The following is a 21,216-nucleotide window of genomic DNA, read 5'->3' on the forward strand; positions in this document are numbered from 1 at the left end:
TACTTGTCACAGCTAATCAATTTCATTATCATATCCCCCTCTTGTTTCCTTTCAGTGGGAACTCTTTAAAAATACTGGGTCTGTCTGCCTGCCAGCTTTAACAAACCATAGCAAAGTCTTTTCCCTTATGAAGCTTAGATGAATAACCCCTGCGCTGTTTATTCTTCTTTTCCTTGACTATCAACTTCTTACCTTCCTGGTTTTTCCCCATTATTTATTTATTTATTTATTTATTTATTTATTTATTTATTTATTTATTTATTTATTTATTTATTTGGTTTATATTAATGTCATCACTTTTGATCATTTCTTTCAGTTAGCTCCAATTCTCAAAGTGACTTATTACTGATTAATTAAAATGCTTTATAATGGTCATCATTTACAGTATTTTGCATGACACTGTACTAGATGGTCTCATTCTTTCATTCACTTCAAAGGTTCTCAAAGCTCATGAGGTTCAAGTCCCCCCTTCTGTATTTAACCTTTTTTTTACTACAATGTTCCATCTCATTTATATCCCTCCTTGCATTGCAAACATACTACAAATATGTATCCTTGTGAGTTTAGTTCAAATGTGAAATATTTTTCTGATGAACATCTTTGTGGCTTCTCCTTTTATATCTTTAAATACATAAATAAACAAATGGACAACACTTCTAAAGATCAATTTTTGCAGATTTTTTTCCTGTTTTCATATTTTTGTTAGATTTTCTAGTGGTATTTATTTATATAAACTATTTACATGGCCACAGCAGTGACTCTAGGTGAATAACAGAGGTTTAAAACTAAAAAAATAACCCAGTTAAATAATTAAATCACGGTTAGGAGGGATCTAGTATAAGTTGGAAACCCCCACCCTTGAAATCGTTTGCTTTGTTCTTGGCACTCTTGATTTTCTTCTTCAATAATATGGTTGATTGCATGGTCAGCCAGATATTCAGACTAGATTTGGCATTTTTGTCCACCTAAAGAGTCCTTCCCAAAGATCAAAGATATGCAGATGTGGTTCCTTGATGATAAAGGTATCATTATAGGATGTAAGCTGTTCTGAGCAAAGCTGCCTTTTGCAACTGACTGATGATGATTTTGACAATGCCAGTGGCATTCAAAAGGTGCTCCAATTGTTGTGGAATTGCACTCAAGTAACCTACAATTATTGGCCCTATGTTTATTTTCTTTTGCCATAGTCGCACAGCTATTTATACGGTTGGCCTCTAGGCGGCGACCAATAGGTTTAAAGTAGCAGTTTCCCGCCCCAAACCTACTTAACAGACTGGAGACAGCAAACTAGCTCAGCAAAGCAACCGTTACATAACACAGAGAAAGTAGGTCAGCCATTAAGCAACCAGTCAGACATAAAGCAAGTGAATTACACAGATAAGGCCAATACATTACAGTTATCTTGTTATCTTTTTCTCTTCTGTTCTGCTATCTTCAGGTTTTGCCACATCCACTAGCAAGACTTTTTTGTCTTATCAACGAATTTTAACTCTGGGGTGTTATGGGGCAGATGCCTGTCTATTTGAATTCTAAAGTCCCAGAGCACTTTAGCTTCTTCATTTTCTATTAGTTTCTCTATTTTATGGTCCCACCAGTACTTGCTTGCAGGCAAATGGTATTTTTTGCAGCTCTTCCAATGCACTTTTGTTGCTACTTTGTCATGCCATTTTTTGTAGTCAGTCTGTGCTATCTTCTTGCAGCAGCTAACCAAATGGTTCAATGTTTGTTCAGCTTCTTTGCAGAGGTTTCTTTGCTGTCTCTTGCTGTCTTCTCAATTCTGGCTCAATGCATTTGTTCTTAAAGCTTGGTCTTGTGTTGTCAGAATTAGTCCTTCTGTCTCTTTCATTGCCAGGTCTTGTTATCATCTGCTCTCCCTGCTATTTTTTTAATACACTGGGCAAGTAATGCTTTGTTTTCCCATGCTGCTTTTCTGTTCTTCATTTGGTCTTTATTAGGTTAGTTTGGTCCAGTGCTTTTTTTGTAAAACAAAAAAAAAAAGGTGCCGGGACTCACGTTATACAACCCACCTTGCCTACCCTGCAATGTTTACCTTTGTAGTTGAAAAAAAAAAACCTTCAATTTTCAGTGTATCCAACAGACTAGGATTTTGTTCAAGGTAAGTTAATACTATTAATGTTATCATGCACTGTGTGGTTTTAAATTACAAGAAGGCATTTTATTAATCTTTTGGGACATTTACCACTGGCATACCCATTTAGTTTAATGGGTGGAAATGTCAGCTTTCTATGTGGAATGCAATTGGCCCAATAAAACAAAATTTGGTTGCTTGTAAAAGATTGAATTATTTTTAAAAAGTTGTCAAACAAGGTGGAAAAAATTACATTTGGAGTTTAATATGGATATTGACTTGAAACAAATTAAAGTTGAAACTTTGTCAGTGAACAGATTACTTTTAATTTACCTTTAAGTTAAACTCAATTTAATAAATAGATCTGATTAAACCTCATACTGTAGGTCTACCTTTAAACCTGACCAATACATAATTAATATATATTATTAATAATAACAATACCTCCAAATCACAAGACATTGGCTTTATTCTTATTCTTCCCCTCTGCAGTTTGAATATAAAGTATAAAAGACTAAAAACAGATTTTCATAGACATCCCAGCCTTTGAACTACCCAAGGAACTGAAACAGCAAAGTTTTGCTGTCGGGCAAGCTTCCACGTCAGCCGCCTTTCTTTCCTCTCGCTTCGCCTCTTTTTAACCTCACACCCCACTGTGAGATTTAAAAACCCAAAATTTTATACTCACAACTCGAAGACAAGTCGGGTTAACAAGATTTATTGAAAAGAAAATTGAAAATTATAAAGAAAGCGTTTGCAAACGCGGCCTCTTAGACCCTTCCCAAATTGGATTGGGCTCAAAGAGCGCACTGAGCAAGTTTCAAACCAGGCATTTATACTTTCTTGTATAACAAATACAATAGACTTATTGTAACAACTTCCTTACATCCGTCACTATCTTATCTTGTTTACTTGTAACCTTGGGATGTTCCTATCTTCTTTGAAGCTTTTTAACATTTCAAAAAAAACCCTTCGTTGATTACCATTTGTGAGTCCTCTGTCTCAGCAGGAAATAGATAGCCTCACATCTTGGTGTTACATTTGATACAATTCATTGGTGTTACATTTTATACAATTTATAAAAGAATAACCTTTATTTATTTTCCTTTACCACCTTCTGTAAGGGAAGGCAAAAGGCTCATTCACTCTCTTGTGAAAGATGGCCTCCATGTTTATGTGTCTCCTACCGCCACCATCGGCTTCCACACCACATGGTCCGACCCAACCAATCAAGCCATGCTTTGGCTGTGGTGTTCCAGTGCCTCATGCTCCTCCTAGAGGAGGCAGACAGTGCCGGAGGGGACCCCGCTCACACCATACCTCTAGTGGGACATTTTCAAAAACAAACGAAGATAGGAAGGGAAACAATAGGAAACAAATGCAACTATGGAAAAATCCATCCAAAAAAGGTGCCGGAACTCTGTTCCTGTGCATTCTATGACAAAAAAAAGCCCTGGTTTGGTCTCTCCAGCTCTCAGTAGGATTTCCTGGTATACTAGCTTCATTGCATCTTCTTCACTATCCTTCAGATATTCTTCCAATGCCCTTTTTCTTCTTCTTCAGCTGTATGATGTATTTACAATATTCCATGACCACCTATTTTCTTTGGTAAGTAAAGTCTGTCAACATCACTACATGGATGAAGGGAAGATTCATTGTCATTATTTTTCTGGTCTTCCTATCCAGGGCCTTATGTTTGAGTCCAGTCCACTATTCCAGCTGTGTATCTAATGACTGGAATTGGACAAGTATTATTTGCCTTGATAGAATTTCTTCCATTGAGTTTGGACTTTAAGATCTTTTTCACTTTCTTGATGTTTTCATTTCTAATCTTTTTCTTGACTTCAGTGGGGCTAATGTTGTCATCTTGAAGGATGCCCAGGTATTTGTAATGATCGTTTTCATCAAGACTCTTGATGTTATTTACATAGGACATCTTGATTCCTTCAGTAGTTATTGTTGTTGTTGTTGTTGTTATTCTGTATTATTGTTTACTATTTTCTTATACCATGCTTGTACTTGAATCCTTTGACATGGAAAGGAAATGTAAGCAGCTCAGAGGCTTATTGGGTTGGATCAGCATACCGAGTGATAATATACAAGGCCCAGTAAATAAAAGTAAAATTTTGCTTTATTTCATATATTAGAGAATGTTCCCAAATCATTTTTGCCCAAAGAATACAGTACAGAAGGTTATTTTTTCCTTCTGTCAATACAGACAATATCCAATAATATTTCTGAATTATTTTACTTTTACTGTATTGTGACCATACTGGAGCAGAAGGATGGAGGTGAGGAAGCCTCGCATAATTCTGTCTATACTGTTTTTTTTAAGATCACTAGTCCTCCCTCCCAGAAAAATATAAGGGTTGATAAATATTGAATAACATTGTACAGTAATAAACAGGTAAGCTACAAGGTATTTCATTATTTGCAATGAGGATCAATTCCTCACAACGTTGCAGGAAAATTGTTAAGAAGAAGAAATAAAGAAGAAATAAGGGAAGTCTCTGGTTGTATTTCGGGGGATAAATGAAACCACCATGTGTGACTTCATTTGCTAAAATTCGTACAAATAGGAGGATGCTGCAAATGACTGTAAAGATGAACTGGTTGCCAAGTGCCTAAAATACAGTGATTGTGGGATGGAGTGCAGCCATTTAAAGTTCAAAAATGGGTTTTAAGTAGCTTTTGGTTGTCTGTCATAACTTTGGATAGTTGTTAAGAGACTAGTCAAAAGTTGACGACTACCTATATACTGCATAAGCGTGAGAGTCAGTCAATTGTTGGAGTACTGTCAGAGGCGTACCTGATGAGCTCCACAGTTTCTGCATACATTGTGTACGGAGACTTTGATTCCATGGGTCCTTGTTCCATGGCATTTCCACACTCAATAAATGATAATGCAGCTTCAGCATAATTCAGTGCCTTGCCAAATTTTTCCACCTTCAAAATAAAACCAGCAGGAAAAACATGACAAAATAATATATTTGTATCTATGCTAGAGCAGTAATGAGTTCTTATTAATGTCTTCTATATAAAGAGGCAGAATATTTATGTTGGCAAATAAAAAAGGCTCTTTGGTTTAGTTTGGATTATTTTAAGATTTGTATAAGATTTTTGCTCTCAAGGTACTTGCTAAGTCACAAAGTGTCTACTTAACCTAATTTAGTTTGAACCAAGAAACTACTATTTCAGCTTCAGAACAAGAGAGTATTTTAGGCTAACTTTCAACTAGAATTTAAAATTCTAGATCTGAAGCTGGTAAGTTTCTCAGCAGAGAAGATAGGAATATCTAGTCAATTACTAATTTTATAACATATCAAGATCCAGGAGGTGGCAGCCCCTAACTAACTTTGATGGTTAAGCAGTCAGCTGTGAGACCATTTGCAAATTCCAGAGCTCTTGGATAGACTGGGATGTCACATGCCCTGGATGACAGCATTACAATTCTGTAATGCTACCAAGAGAACTGCATGGAAAATGTTTGCAGGAGAAGTGCTTCATTTGAAGGTATCTTTAATCTTTAGTTCAGTAAGGCACATCATGAAAAAAGCAAACCAAATTCAGGCCTTGATATGGTGAAATATGAAGTATACACCAATGCAACCAAGCTGATCTGTAGCATATACAAATGAAACAGGGAAATATAGATAGGAGTGGTCAAAATAAATAAATGCAAAGAGAAATACGACTATAAAAATGTGATCTTATATATATGGTTTGGGCACAAAATTCAGAGTAAATCTCTAATTTAATTAGTAATCATTTTATTCTGTCTCTCTCTCTGTGTGTGTGTGTGTAAGAGAGAGTGAGTCTGTGTGTATGAGAGAGAGAGTCAGTGTTTTGACTCCTGGCAACTGTGTGGACAAATTCATGCAAACATGTTCTTGGCATGTTTGGTTTTTTCCCCCAAAAGTGGGGAAAATTGCCATTGTCTCCTTCTTCTAGAGCTGGAAGAAATTCTCCCATGTACATTGTACTGAATACATGTTTAGCATTATTAAATCAAGGCCCACTGATATCAGGAGAAGCTTGCAGGCTATACCCAGTGGGGGTACCCAATGCTGTTGTTGCATTCAAAAATGGCTAGGGAGTTTAGCAGAGGTTTTCATGAATGAAAGGGGAAGGTGATTATTGCAAATTCCCCTTGCAAGCTTTCCCGAAAGCAAGATATTTTTGCAACTATTCAAGGGGAGGAGGAGGAATACACAATTGCTTATGGCAGGGGTCCCCAACCACCAACCCCTGGGCCACAGACCACTATCGGGCCTTGAGCCGTTTAGAATTGGGCCATGGAAGTGGCAGGCAAGTGCATGTGCATATGCATATGCATGCATCCCCACTTGCATGAGCAGCAGGCAAGTGCATGACTGTGTACTCCATTTGTGTGAGCAGCGGGCTCACATGCCCATCATTCTCTCTTCCCCTTCCCCTGCCCCTCTCCCCCACCGGGCCGCAAAGCCGGAAAGGTTGGGGAACTCTGGCTTATGGAACAAACTGAGGGTTTGGAAATAGTGTTCAATCCTCCTCTTGTTCAAAGAAATCAGTGTTGGATCAAACTGCTTTCTGAGAATGTTAGCCCTGGCCTGGCCTGTAGCATTTTAATCTACAAATGACCCATTATATATTTGATAATGGGGTTTGCTATACTAAGGCAGTGTTACACCCATATATTTTTTTAAAAAAAGAATTGGACTATCTCAAATTTTGATTTGCCTAAAATGTATCTGTTAATTGATCTTGGAGAATTGTTTATATATTTGATTATATTTAAATCTGTGCTAGTAAGACAAATGTTAATGCTAGAAGGATTTAAAAATTACTATTAGTAAAGTCTTCCTAAGAAAGTTTTATTGTACAGATAAAGTGGAATAATGAACCAGAAATTCAAGCATTCTTACCATTGCATCTGCTTTATGCTTTTTTCTTTTAGCTTCCTGCATAAAATAATCTAAATTGTGCAGTCTAGAATGAAAGGAAAGAATAAGAATTAAGTCTGATATATATTCCTTGTATATTAAAACATTTTACTTAATGGTATCTCCAAAACAAATATGTGCTCAATATTTCATGGATTCCAAATAACAGTAGAAAAATTAGGCAAACATAATGTATCAAACTATGTAGAAACACCATAGACAACATATAATTAAGATGCAAAATATTTCTTTTTGGCAAAAGTTTTTTTGAATTTAAATGGGAAATGTATTCTAAAGTTTTTAAAAGCCTAATTGATAGCATTGCTACATTGCAATTTAAGATTTGCAGTTAAATCTCTAAAAATACTTTCCTCATTACAAAATGAGCTGTGGTGGCACAGTGGTAAGAATGCAGTACTGCAGGGTACTTCTGCTGCCTGCCAGTTGCCAGGATTCTCACCGTCTCAAGGTTGAAAGGTTGACTCAGCCTTCCATCCTTCCAGTAAAATGAGGACCCAGATAGTTGGAGCAACATGCTGACTCTGTAAACTGCTTAGAGAGGGCTGTAAAGCACTGTGAAGCAGTAAATAAGTCTAAGTGCTATTGCTATACTCTCTCTACACAGGCTTGAAGACCACTAAAAAACAGAAGTGGTACAGAATGCAGCAAAATTATAGTTAAGGTTGCATCTTGGTATTGCTATTGTAACTTTACCAAATGAATTGTACCAGGCCCTCAGTAAGCATTCTACATTCAACGTATTGATTGTCAACTACACAATACATGTTTTCATAGTATAGGGCTGGGTTATCTGAGGGCTCCTTTGTCTACAATTATGCCTCAAGTTCCTTCTATTAAACATGTTATCGCCGTTAAAGGAACTGTTCCAGACAATTCAGAGAGGGGGAAAGGTGCCTCCGTCTTGGAGAACTGCTTTTATCTCTTTGATTCCGAAGGAAGATCAAGATGCTACTCAAGTAAAAAACTATAGACCGATATCACTTTTAAATACAGATTACAAGATATTTGCCAAGGTGTTAGCTAACAGATTGATGAGGGTTCTGCAACAGGTGATTCATGGGGATCAAACTGGGTTTATTAGTGGTAGGCAAATGAAAAATAATGTGAGGCATATAGTTGATGTGATGGAGTTTTTGGAAAGGAACAACCAGATCCCTGCGGCGCTAATTTTTTTAGATGCTGAAAAAGCTTTTGATCAATTGAATTGGCAATTTTTGATGAAAGTCTTAGATAAAATGAATTTTGGGGATAAATTTTTGCAACCAATTAGGGCATTATATCAAAAACAAACTGCCCGAATAATAGTTAACAATAGTTTGACTGAAGTATGTAATATTGAGAAGGGCACAAGACAAGGGTGTCCGTTATCACCTTTATTATTTGTTTTAACATTGGAGATATTATTGGTAAAAATACGGAATTTGGAAAGAATTAAGGGTATACAAATTAGAGATCAGGATTATAGACTGAGAGCGTTCGCAGATGATCTGGTTGTTACGGTGACCCAGCCGGAAAACTCTGTTGTGGACCTGATGGAGATAATAATGCAATATGGGAAGGTTTCTGGATTTAAAGTTAATGCACAAAAAACTAAAATTCTGGCCAAAAATATGACAGTATCGCAAAAGGCCCTTTTAGAAGGATTAACTGGATTTGAGATTGTTAAAAGGGTCAAATATTTGGGGGTGGTTTTGTCACCCTCTAATACAAAGTTATACAAAAATAACTATGAAAAGTTATGGGGAAAAATTCAAAAAGAAATGGAGAGCTGGGAAAAATTGCAATTGTCTTTGCTGGGAAGAATTGCAGCAGTGAAAATGAATGTCCTGCCTAAATTTCTATTTTTATTTCAAATGATACCGGTCCTTAAAAAAGATTCTAATTTGGAAGAATGGCAACGGGGTATCAATAAATTTGTGTGGGCAGGGAAAAGGCCACGAGTTAAACTTAAGATTATGCAGGATACTCGTGAAAGAGGTGGTCTTAAAATGCCTAATCTTAAATTATATTATGAAGCTGCTGCGTTATCAGGAATAAGTGATTGGATTAATTTGACACAAGAGAGATTATTAAATCTTGAGGGCCATGACTTGTTATTTGGCTGGCATGCATATTTGTTGTATGATAAGAAGGTAGATAATGTGTTTAAAGTGCATATTTTAAGACAGGCATTGTTGAGAGTTTGGAAGAAGTATAGACATAAGTTAGACTACAAGATGCCGTTGTGGGCAATTCCAAAACACGCAATAGAAAACATAAATGTTGGTTTCAAACATGACATGACTACGTATAAGGAGATTTTAAGCTTGGAAAGAAATGTCTGGTGTTTAAAGCCGTATAACCTCTTGCGAGATGAGAAGATTGTTCAAACTTGGTTTCAGTATACTCAGTTACGGGCCAGGTGGAAAGAAGATCAGAAAATTGGTTTTGCAATGACTGACGAAAATTTGATAAAGCAAATTAGGAATCAGGGTCCAGCACATATCAAACGGATATATCTTGCATTGATAGAAATTGATTCAGAAACAGAACTTGTTAAAGATTGTATGATAAAATGGGCCCAGAATATCCAAGAAGTTATTACAATGGATACGTGGGAAAAGATCTGGGTGAGGAACGTAAAATTTACACAAGCTCAAAATCTAAGAGAGAACTTTTATAAAATGTTTTATAGATGGCATTTAGATCCTAAAAAGCTTGCAAGTATGTATCCGAACTATCAGCCAAAATGTTGGAGGTGTGGTGGCGAAGATGCAACATATTTTCACATATGGTGGACTTGCAAAAAGGTTAAGGCTTTTTGGATAAAAATTTGGTGGAATATGCAGAAGATCTTCAAGCAAAGGATAAAGTTTTGTCCGCAATTGTTTTTGCTGGGCATAATTACAGATGCTACTGTTGTGGACACTAAGTTGATGTTGAATTTAATTACAGCAGCAAGACTTTTAATAGGTCAATATTGGAAGAAGGAGGAACTGCCGACTATAGAGGAATGGACTCTAAAGGTTTCTGACCTGGCGGAAATGGCAAAGATCTCGGCTTATTTGAAAGATCATTCGCAAGAACGTTTTATTATGGAGTGGAAAAAATGGATTGATTATATCCAGAACAAATATGGGACTAAAAAGTTTCATTTAGCATTTGAATAAGTCTTCCTTTCTTTTTTCTTTTTTTTCTTTTTATATATAATATTAATATTGCTTGTAGTTATCTTATATGAGCTAGAGAGCGATAGATTTAAGAGTTTATTGTTGTTAGCATATGGATGTTTATGATTGTTCTTTGTTTTTATACCTTGTACTTAGCTCTGGGAAGTCGGGGGGGAGGGGGAAATGGGGGGAGGGGCAGGGAGGGATAGGTAGGGGTGGGGGGAGGGGGGGATTGTTAAAGATAAAATGTACTTTAAAACTTTTCAATAAAAAAAAAACATGTTATCTAATGCAGCAGCCCCCAACCTTTTGGGCTGGTTCCATGGAGAAAGGTTTTTCGCAGACCAGAGGGGGCATGGATGGATGGGGGGCATCTTGTGGATGGGGCTTTGCTTGTTTGAGCGGCCTAGTTGCTGGTATGCTGCTGCCCAGTGCTGGTCCACAATGAGGGCTTGGGAACCCCTGATCTAATAGGACCCAGAAAGGATGCTTCTTTGTCACTGTACCTGCCTTGTGGAATAGTATATCTACCAAGATCCAGATGGCTCCAATTCTGCTAGCTGTTAGTAAGATTCTGGAAACCTCTTTTTTTTCTCGAGTACTGGGCCAGGACATTAGGACAGTGAGCAAAACAATTTCATTATGTTTTGATAAAGAATGTTGGCAAACATTACAACCCATAGTTAGACAGAATAGAGGTAGTTAACAACTTTTACAAATGAAATATAAAATAAATGATCAATAAGGCATAAATATAATCAACATATAATTATGTTCAGCCAGTCTGCTACATGGAACCAGTCGTTGGAAAAATGGGTATCTGTTTACAACAAGTGGCACCACATTTCTATCTATTGGGCATTGATGGAACTATCATCACAATCGTGTGGTTCTGTGTGTGGCTGAGCAGCCTGACTCTCTCTATCCAGTGGACAGGCCTGACACACCTGGTATTACTGGGCCACACTTATCCACTGGCAATAGGAAATGCACAGTACTGATACCACAGACCAATGCTAATAACAGTCCTGAGCGAGCCGGTATACCTGACAGCAATCAAAGGCAGAACATCCCAGTAAGTGGTGAGAAGAGCCCAGCAACCTCAGCAAGGTCGGAGAAACTCTTAGTACAAAGAGGGCCAGTCTTCACCCATAGTGGCAGATATTTACAATCACCTAACAGACTCAACCTATAGGAAGTGTTGTTACTGGTTCTCACCCAAAATTTCATAATGTTGTTTGGTTAACATGAAAAGGGGAAGATGTTATGGGTCTTATGTTTACCTTATATGCAGCTCTATCATTCATCTCTATTATATTTGTTTCTTGTGTCATATTACTACTCTATGATTCATCACTGTTGTTCCTGTGATACATTTACTGTTCCTGTAGTTGTATTCCCTCTCTCTAAGAAAGAGGGCTTTTGCACAGTGAGGCTTGTATTGTATTTACTGACTCCACATGAAACATTTACCTGGTTTCTAAAATTATAGTTACAAAAGAATTACTAAGGGAAGAGGGGGAAAATTTCTCTATAGACCATTTTTATAGACTTCCAACAATGTGGGAGCAAAAAGGAGAATAAAATAAAATACCTTATAGAAAAACCAAACCTAATCTCAGTAATTTAATTGTAGCAAAGATTTCTTATAGAGACAAAGATGCACCTTGTAAATTGTTTGATCTGTTTACTCAATTGCAAATAAGTGCCATTTAATTTGTTTTCTCCAATACTGTTTTTAAAATAGTTCTTTGCAATGGTTGTAATGATTCTAGAACTGATGATGTCATTAAAACAATGTTAAATCTGTAAATAAATGTACACACACATAGACAGACACAAATACAGAGAGGCAGGTACACAGAGACACACAGCATTTCTGATAAGCATGGAAGACAATTCTATTGGTACATTTGAAGTTCACATCCCTTTTTATGTGCACTGCCTTGAGCATTTTATTTTAGGCTGGAAGCAGAGAAAGGAAAGAAAAAGAAAGAAAAGAAAAAGAAAAAGAAAAGGAAGGAAGGAAGGGAGGGAGGGAGGGAGGGAGGGAGGAAGGGAGGAAAGATTTCTGCAGAAGAAACAATTGACTTACCCATCATTAACTATGAGTTTTGATTTCCTACAGGTTTTGGGCACAGTCAGTATAGATGACCATGGTTCTTTTTGGCACTGTGTCTTGTTGCAGTACAGAGTATTTTCTGAATTGATATACATGGCTTTCTGAACAAACAGTAAAATTAATAATCAGGAACTAATCATGAATTCAGCCACCAAAAATAACTGTAAACAAGTTTAGAAGTATTATTACATTTAGGGACTATTGCCCATGCAGTATTTTTTATGGATGCAAACAATTACAGTTCAGAACAACAGCAACAAAAACCCACAGCATTTCAGTATGGATATTTTTATTTATTCATAAATCTTCCAACTGTATTTTGAGAAAATAAATAACCAAATCTATTTGTAGATCTCTCTCCTATATATATCTGTTTCTTACTTTCAGTGGAATCCTATGCTACATACATCTATCAAAAGAGGTGTACCTGAATTCAGTAAAACTTTCTCCTAGATCAGACATGTCAAACTTGTGACGTCACGTGACGTTGCGCAACATATTGGAGCTTTTTCTCCATTGCTGGCAATGGGGTGGGCGCGGTTTCCTGATTACGCATCTGGCCCGCGGGTTGGCAGTTTGACACCCCTGTTCTAGATAATACATGCATAAGATGACAACCTGAGCATAATCGTATGAATTTTGGGATACAATTCTATGCAAGGTTACAAAGAAGTTTAAGTTTTATTGAACTCAAGAAAAGAATAGGATTAATCATAGTGAAATAGGTATGGCTTTATAAAATGAGACTTCAATGTAAGCATATCCCCATTTGTATATTCTCTACATGGGGTGGACTACCATTCTTCTGTTTTCTAAACTTCACTGTAGATGAAGGGAGCTGAGTTCCACCAGTTAGAGGGTACCAGTTTAGGAAGAGTTCATGGACATATATCTATAAACAATCCTTGTAACCAAGTGACAAGGTCAGTCCTACCACTATTCAAAATAGGGCAAGTTCAATATACTTGTCCATATTTAATCAGCCCTCCAAGTTCTAAATTAGGAAAAAAATTATTAGCTAAACACCTCTGAAGATACTTTACAAATAAAGGATTTTTTATGTAGAAGTATAAATCTAATATTAGAAGAGAACGTTTACCAAAAGAGACAGAGAGAAAGTGATATCAATACATATTACATTGCCTCAGACAAATTTTCACAAAATCGATTTTCAATGAACTCTTCTCCAGTTCACAATATAGATACGTACAATAATGCTAGCATACATAGTTGGGATGTCAGTAGAATCAAAGGTTTTCTTACCTGATACTCAAATTCTAAAGGGGGTAGGACGCTAAGAAAGATCAGGGGGAATGACCTGTGGAGTTCAACTCCCAGAATTCCTGAGCTAGCCATAGTTCCCCATCCCTGATCTAAATGGATAGGGCTATAAATGACCAAAACAGATTTTTAAATACTGTACGTTACTTTAAATACATTGTGATCAGAACTTACACTGAAATCTCCAGGATGTAGATATGATCTAATTTCATTCTTGTGTTTTCTACTTGAGGTTGTAGAAGACGAAGGGTTGCTACCATTTGTCTTGCTAGAAGTGAAATCATCATTACAGAATTTATACTTTGATGCATCAGAGAAGGGAGAACTAGGTGATTGAAGCACTTTCTCATTTTTATTTATTGATGTTGCCAAACTACAAATGGAAATTACAGTAATGGACAGTCAAAACCCTCAAAATGAGGAACACATATTTTTATCTTATGATCATTATCAGCTTTAGTGTAACTTCAAGATGAACTTGGTTAATTTTTTTTTTCTGGAAACAGGTCTTAGCATGAGTACCAAAAGTTGTTGGATAAATTCAACCACATTTCTTCCCTTTCCTTTTAGGACAAGCTTCAAATATATGGTTAATATATAATAAAAATATTTATATAGAAATGAAGACTTGCTTTAAATGTTGGTTGGAAAATAAGATATGGCTTTTAAAAATAAATTTAAATTGTGGAGCACTGCTTTACCGATACAAGTGACTTTTTATAAAATCACATGGACTAAACACAGAATATGTGTTTACAGAATTTCTCTGCAGTTGGTAAACTCAGCACTTAAATAACAATAACTTGAAGAGTTGTGATGGCACAGTGGTTGGAATGCAGTATTGCAAGCTAATTCTGTTGACTGTCAGCAGTTCAATTTTCACCGGCTCAAGGTGGGACTCAGTATTTTATCCTTCTGAGGTCGGTAAAATGAGGACCTAGATTGTTGGGGACAATATGCTGACTCTGTAAACAGCTTAGAGAGGGCTGTAAAGCACTATGAAGCAGTATATAAGTCTAAGTGCTATTGCTATTAATACAGAACCCAAGGAGACAGAAATATATAATAACCTAGTTAACAAAGACAACAAAGAAAATAAACCAAATCTTCTAATACCAAATCTGAACTGCAAAAATCTGGATGCCCATGGGATAGAACCAAAGAGAATTTTTTATATCTCTCTGGTATATGTGGACTTTTCTAGTCCAGATCTGATAGTCCTAGTTCTAAGTATTAGGAGCATCTTAGGGCAATCCAAAGCCCCTGAGCCCAAATAATCTTCTCAATACACTCCTGTTACAAATTATCTGCTTGTATCTGGCTCTTGCACAGATATCTTAAAACAATGTCATTAGGTTTAAAGAACAAAATTCAATGTATAAAGTGGTATACAGATACAGTGGAAAGAAGGGTGGCATTGCAAAGACACAAAAGTATAGAGAAGTCTAGGAAATAAGATTGATGTAAACTAAATTTAGTTATTGTAATGTATTAGGATTTTACTTGAACTGTGTTCACGTGTCTTTTGAATGCTGCTTAAGGTTGTTCAATTGAAGTGTCTGTGTAACGGTCGCTGACTAGCCAGACATGCAGTCTCCAAGAAGATCATTGGATGATTTGGGGCGGGAATGGGTTCCTTTAAACCTATTGGCTGCTGCCTAGTGGCCAACCGTATAAGTAGCTGCGCAGAAGCCTCTGATTCGGTTCTGTTCCTGTTTGCCTTAATAAAGAAATGTTCCTGTTTGAAACCTCTCGTCTTGCTTCCTGCCTCCAAAGAACTCACTACACAACAGTTATATTCCCTTTTCTTTAATTTGTGTCATTTATTTCTTTGGCTACTTTTTAAATTTCTTTTTTGTGCTTTGCTTAATGTTATTTAGATTGAAAGGGAAGAGCAAGATGGGTATGTATAAAGTAATGACAAATGATTTATGTAAAAAGCAAATAATAGTCCAAGATAGTGGCTAAATAGTTCACTTATACTTATTTTTAATGTTGGTTATGGCTTTTCTTTATGATTTTTTATAATTGTTTTAGACAATTTTGAAGACAGCAAACTTCAGACTACATCACCTTCATTGTCATTGTCATCCATTAAGCATACTTTATCTTTCCCAAGAAAATATTTCTGTCACTATCAAATTTTATTTCTAAGCCACTCAAATTATATTTTTAACTGTGATCTCTTGCTAGCCCATTCAATTGAGTTAGCTACTGCAATTAGGACTGAGGCTATGCAGAAACAGCTGAGCTAGCTATTCTCTGATGGCTATGATTTCACATATAATACTAAACACAATTACTTTATCTCATGGCCATGTTATTTTGTGACCTCTCTTAATTTAAGCTGCAATACATAGAGGTTCCTAGATGCTGTCATGCAGTGTCATTACCAATAGGAATGGGCTTTGTTGGTCTCTGCTTTGGACTGTACTCCATGGGAACAGATACATAAGGAAAGACTGAAATCAAACACTCTGCAATGGACTCTGGTAAATCCAGGGCTTTTTTTCTCATAGAACGCTCAGAACGGATTTCCAGCACCTTTTTTGGATAGAACCTTGTAGGATAGGCAAGGTGGGTTGTATGACGTGTGAGTTCCGGCACCTTTTTCTTTTACAAAAAAAGCACTGGGTAAATCAACACCATCATTAAAATTGTAGCCTAAATTAACAGTAAGATAGGAAACTGTATTAAATCAAATCAGTTCATCACTCCATTCTGGACACTCTGGCAGACACTAGCTCCTCAAGATCTTACATATCATCTATTAATTAATAGTTTTAATTCATGAAGACAAGACATTCTTCATGCAGGTCATGAGTTTAATTTATTCTGATTCTTCTAAGGCAGGGGTGTCAAACTGCCAGCCCGCGGACTGGATGTGTCATGTGGAAGCTGTGCCCACCCCATTGTCAGCAATGGCAAAACCGTCACGTGACATCGCGAGTTTGACATGTCTGTTCTAAGGTTTTAGGATGAACAGTTGCATAGAACTCTAAAATTAGGAACCAATCTAATACTTAGTAAACTGAAAGAGTCCACTATTTTACCCAGTCAGATAGGGTGGGTGTACGTCAGGTCATTCCCTTAAATGTTGTCATTTAATAGCACCCAGAAATATTCTCTATAGCAGTTTCTCCCACATGGAGTGATGTTCCCCTTATGATCTGGCAGGCCTCTATGTTCCTAGCCTTTGAGAAGGCCTTAAAGAGCTAGGTCAAGTATTGAGTAGGGTGAGGTTGGGGTGCAGTGGAATGAAAGTGGATGTATGGTGGAGTGTTTACATTTGGGGACTTTTTGTTACAGTTTTATGGGTTTTATGTTTTTATTGTTATTTTCTAAGCTGCCCAAGATTATGGCATATAAGATGGGTGGCCCATATAAGTCTTTTAAATAAACAAATACACTGATGTGATGGACTGTTAGCAGGACCATAGCTACTGAGGAAATCAAAAAGAAACTATCAACCTACTTCATGAAGTGTCATTTTGAAATATAGGAAGTCCTTACAAATATTTCAAAAGGGTGGTTTCTTTTTGCCACCTTTGTTGGTGAAAATTAATTTTATTAAAAGGAAAGAGCCACCATTCTAGTTCAAAAATACCAATACATTATAGTTTCATTTTAAAAAATCAAAGAGGATGAGAAATGAGATTATCTTGGAAATATAAGTCATTTCATAAGATAAGGAAATTTTTTATTATTTTTATTTATTAAATTTATATTGTTATTTTCCCATTCAAGTTCTGACTATATTCTGTTCCATCCTAAAATTCATGTCAAAGTGGCAATTTCAATTAACCAATTTAGCACAATTATTACTAAATTACATCAATATCATTATGCATATTCTGGTTATTCACAGTTTGAAAATGTTGACCAGATTGTGTTATTTCTAGCACAATGTTTCATGTAATCAATGATTCTAGGCATGTTTTGGGGTATTTTATACATATACAAACTGGCAGATGAGTTTCTGTGAATACATAAAATGTTTTCTCAGGCCCTGATACCCATTATGTTACTATTGACACTGTTTAGTTGGAACAAAACCATGGGTAACAGGAGTGATGAAAAATAAGTACAATGATCAAACTGAGTTATTATAACTAGGTTAGCAGCAGTTGACCACAAACCTATTCTGACAAACAACTTTTTATTTTTGATATTAAATAAGAATTTTACATCAAATATTAGATAGCTAGATAATAAATACCTTTTCTTAATGATTTTGAAATGGTTTGGTGAAGAAATATCTTGGCCTGAAGGAAGTAAATTGGAGAAACATTCTTGCTCAGTATGAATCTTCTTAGTCTCTCTGTTTTCATCCTGATTTTCATACTAACAGAAAAAAAACACCTCATATGCATGGTATTTTGGTATAAAATTATAGAAACTTTGTAGAATTTGTATTTTATAAGTTTGGTAGTTAACACTGAAATTAACTATTATTTTATGTTAATTGTGTTAACTTATGTCAACTAATTAACTAATTTTCTGTTGTATACCAAATCCTTTAGCTCAATAGTTGAAGCTAACAGGGGCATTTGTAGAGGAAGATTAAAAACAGTCGAGGTGGCAGTTCTACTTCTTATTTACATGCATTGCACATAAAAAAACATTAAGATTTCAATTGCATAGTTGTGACTGTTCTCTTGACTTTCTGATAACCCCTTTGCAAAGCAGTACATGGTTATGGATCTTTCAAGATAGAGGTCTCAATCCAGATAATCAAGAAAGCTACAAAGAAAAGGAACTTGTAGTTTCCCTCTTGGTTTAACAAGCCACTTGTGGTCTATTCCAAAGCAGTGATGCCTTAGCGAAAGTGAATTGTAGAAGGTTGGGGTTTTTCCCCCCCCCCACTCCATTAAGATTCTATGTAAGGTCCACTCAAACTTTGTGGTCTTAGTGAACTATCACGTACACAAGCTTATAAACATATTATTGCAATTCTATCCCTGGTCCATACTTCCAGCAAGGAGAGACTTGCCTACATATCCCAGTGTATCACCTCACCTTTTCCACCTGGGAACAAAGAAATAACTGGTGTCATTAGTCATATTAATATGCCCTACCATTAGCTGCTGTTGTCTGCAGCTGGGTGCAGAAAGCACAGGAACAACAGCTGCTATCAAATGACACAGCCAGACAGCCATGCACTGGTCCTTAAGCCAGCAGAAAAGGATGCCAACATAAACACTATTGCCAAGCCCTCTTCTGCTTTAGTATCAAGGCTGACAAATGATGCTGTCCTTACAGTTTTAACATAGGACAAGTTAAGGATAGCGATGGATGGATTTCTTTAGCTTCATTTCTCCCACTAACAAGTATCACCTGCAGGCAGGAAAAAATATCATCAATTGCTCTCCTGAACATCGGGTGCAGCAGGGGCTTGGAGAAGAAGTGACTTGTGACAGATGGCTAGATTTAAGGGCTCAGCCATCTGTCAAAGCCTGCTACTTTTCATGGAGCACAGGACAGTACTTTACTGTTTGTCTGACTATGTCTACAGTCATCAACATTTTTATTTTCAAGCTATTAATCATGCAGATGAAATTCTTATTTGCCTGAATGAAATTTAATCAGCAGAGCAAAGCTGGAATCCTCACTTCACTAAGATATTTTCTCTTAAAATACTGGGTCAATTTAACAAACTTTAGATGAGTCACTGTTTCTCACCAGCATTACCTCCTACTATGTCTTCTAATTTACAACACTATGACAGTGGTGGTGAACCTATGGTATGCATGCCTGAGGCGGCACTCAGACCCCTCTCTGTGGGCAAGCACGGCGCCGTCACCAGCAGCTCACACAGGTCCATTAGGCTGCTACCGCTGCTGAGAGCAGCAGCCCTGTCCAGCATAAAGGAGGTGAAGTGGCCGGCTAGCAAGCTTGAGTAGAGGTGGTAGAGGATGCCCACATCCAGCAAGCCAAAAGCCACCCCGAGCAGAGAAAGACAGATTGCCATTGGTGCCATGGCCAATGGCAATCTGTCTAGGGGAATGCACTCCACCCATGCATCTGGCAGCAGGGGCTGTGTAGCCCCCTATGAATACCAGGCCGGCCCTCCAGCAGCAGCACTGTGGCGGCACTGGCAGCACACGGAGTCAGACGAGCATGTGATATGGACCGCCAGACATGCCTACTCCATCCCATCTTCTGAGCCCCCTTGAAGGTCTTGCCCTTGGCCTGCATGTGGAGCGCATCCCCCTTGTGCACCTCAGTACCTACCGCAGCCACCAGCCACCCAGCAGAGATGGGGGGAGGCATGCAATCCTAGATGGGACTGGGGGGCCATGGTACCGATGGGGATCTGGCTTTCCCCACTCGGGGTGCCTTTGGCTTGCTGGGCATGAGTGTGCTCTACCACCTCTACTCGAGCTTGTTAGCTGGCTGCTTTGCCTCCTTTGTGCTGGGCAGGGCTGCCACTCCGGGCCATGGTGGCAGCCTAACAAACCTGTGCAAGCTGCTGGCGGTGGTGGCCCGAGGCGGGGTCAAGGTGCATTGAGTGCAGGAGGGGAACAGGCTCCACATATAGGCCAAGGACATCTGTGAGGGAGCCAAGGAGATCACCAGCAGTGACCTGCTCTCCAACTGCAAGCAAAAACAGATGGGACGGAGTAGGTGCGTCTGGTGGTCTGCATCAGCCGGTCTACACAGAATGCCCCCTTGTGTGTGACTATCGTTTGTGGTTTAGCAGCCTCCGGGTCAACCGGTAGTTGCTGATAAGCTTGGGCAAGATCCAGCTTGGCAAACACCGACCCGCCTTGCAGGGACGCGAGGATGCTGCTAACGGTGGGGACCGGGTAGGAATGTGTGCTCAGAGCTCGGTTGATTGTCCCTTTATAGTCGGTGCAGATACGGACCTCGCCATTTGCCTTGAGGGGCATCACGATGGGGGTCTCCCATTCCACGCCATCGACTGGAGTTAACACCCCCTGGTCTACCAGCTTGTCCAGCTCCCGCTCTATTTTGTGCTTTAAAGCAAACGGGACTCTTCTAGCCTTCATTCTGATGGGCTGGACCTGGGGGTTTAATTTAAACGAAATTGGGGGGCCTGTGTACCTCCCTAACTGCTCATCAAACACATCTGCAAAATCTTTGCAGACAGATTCAAGTGAATGGTGGCTCCGCGTCTGGTGAATCCTGGTGAATCCAATGCCCAGCGCTTTGAACCACCCTAACCCCACGAGGCTGGTTCGTTGCCCTTCCACGACCAATACACTTAATTTGCCTGAGAACCCCCTGTACTGTACCATCAGTGATGCCTCCCCCCGAATGTTTATTGGCATATTTTGAAAGTCAGAGAGGGTCAGTCTGGATGACCTCAAGGGAACCCGCTGGCTGCTCCGCTCGCAAATCTCTTCAAACGTTCTGGCGGAGATGATCGACACGGCTGACCCCCGAGTCCAGTTCCATCATGCATCGGATCCCTTGCAGTTTCACCCTTAATTTTATTTTTGGAGTGAGTGTCTGAGGGCCCCCTGTTGAACAAACAGCTGCCCGTCCCTCCGTGTGGCTGACCGTCTGTCGCTGCAACCTCTCCCCGGTACCTGTGGCAGACTGGAACTCTGCTTCCACTTCGTGCAGGTTGTCCCGTTGTTTGCTCCTGCAGACCGACGCGATGTG

At 38.3% G+C, this 21,216-nt stretch overlaps 1 protein-coding gene across 1 annotated transcript in view; it reads right to left on the bottom strand.

The window, feature by feature from the left end:
* The window catches only part of AFF3 (ALF transcription elongation factor 3), a gene marked incomplete at both ends in the record, with an annotated part of 268,945 nt that overhangs the window by 13,866 nt on the left and 233,863 nt on the right, over nt 1-21,216 (bottom strand). Inside the window, 5 exons of the mRNA XM_081326388.1 lie at nt 4,899-5,035; nt 6,994-7,057; nt 12,277-12,404; nt 13,759-13,957; nt 17,804-17,928. Coding sequence (XP_081182514.1) covers nt 4,899-5,035; nt 6,994-7,057; nt 12,277-12,404; nt 13,759-13,957; nt 17,804-17,928 — 653 coding nt within the window. The remainder of the gene's footprint in view (nt 1-4,898; nt 5,036-6,993; nt 7,058-12,276; nt 12,405-13,758; nt 13,958-17,803; nt 17,929-21,216) is intronic.

Source organism: Vipera berus (assembly GCF_964194415.1).
Source record: "Vipera berus genome assembly, chromosome: 4".
Lineage (NCBI taxonomy): Eukaryota > Metazoa > Chordata > Lepidosauria > Squamata > Viperidae > Vipera > Vipera berus.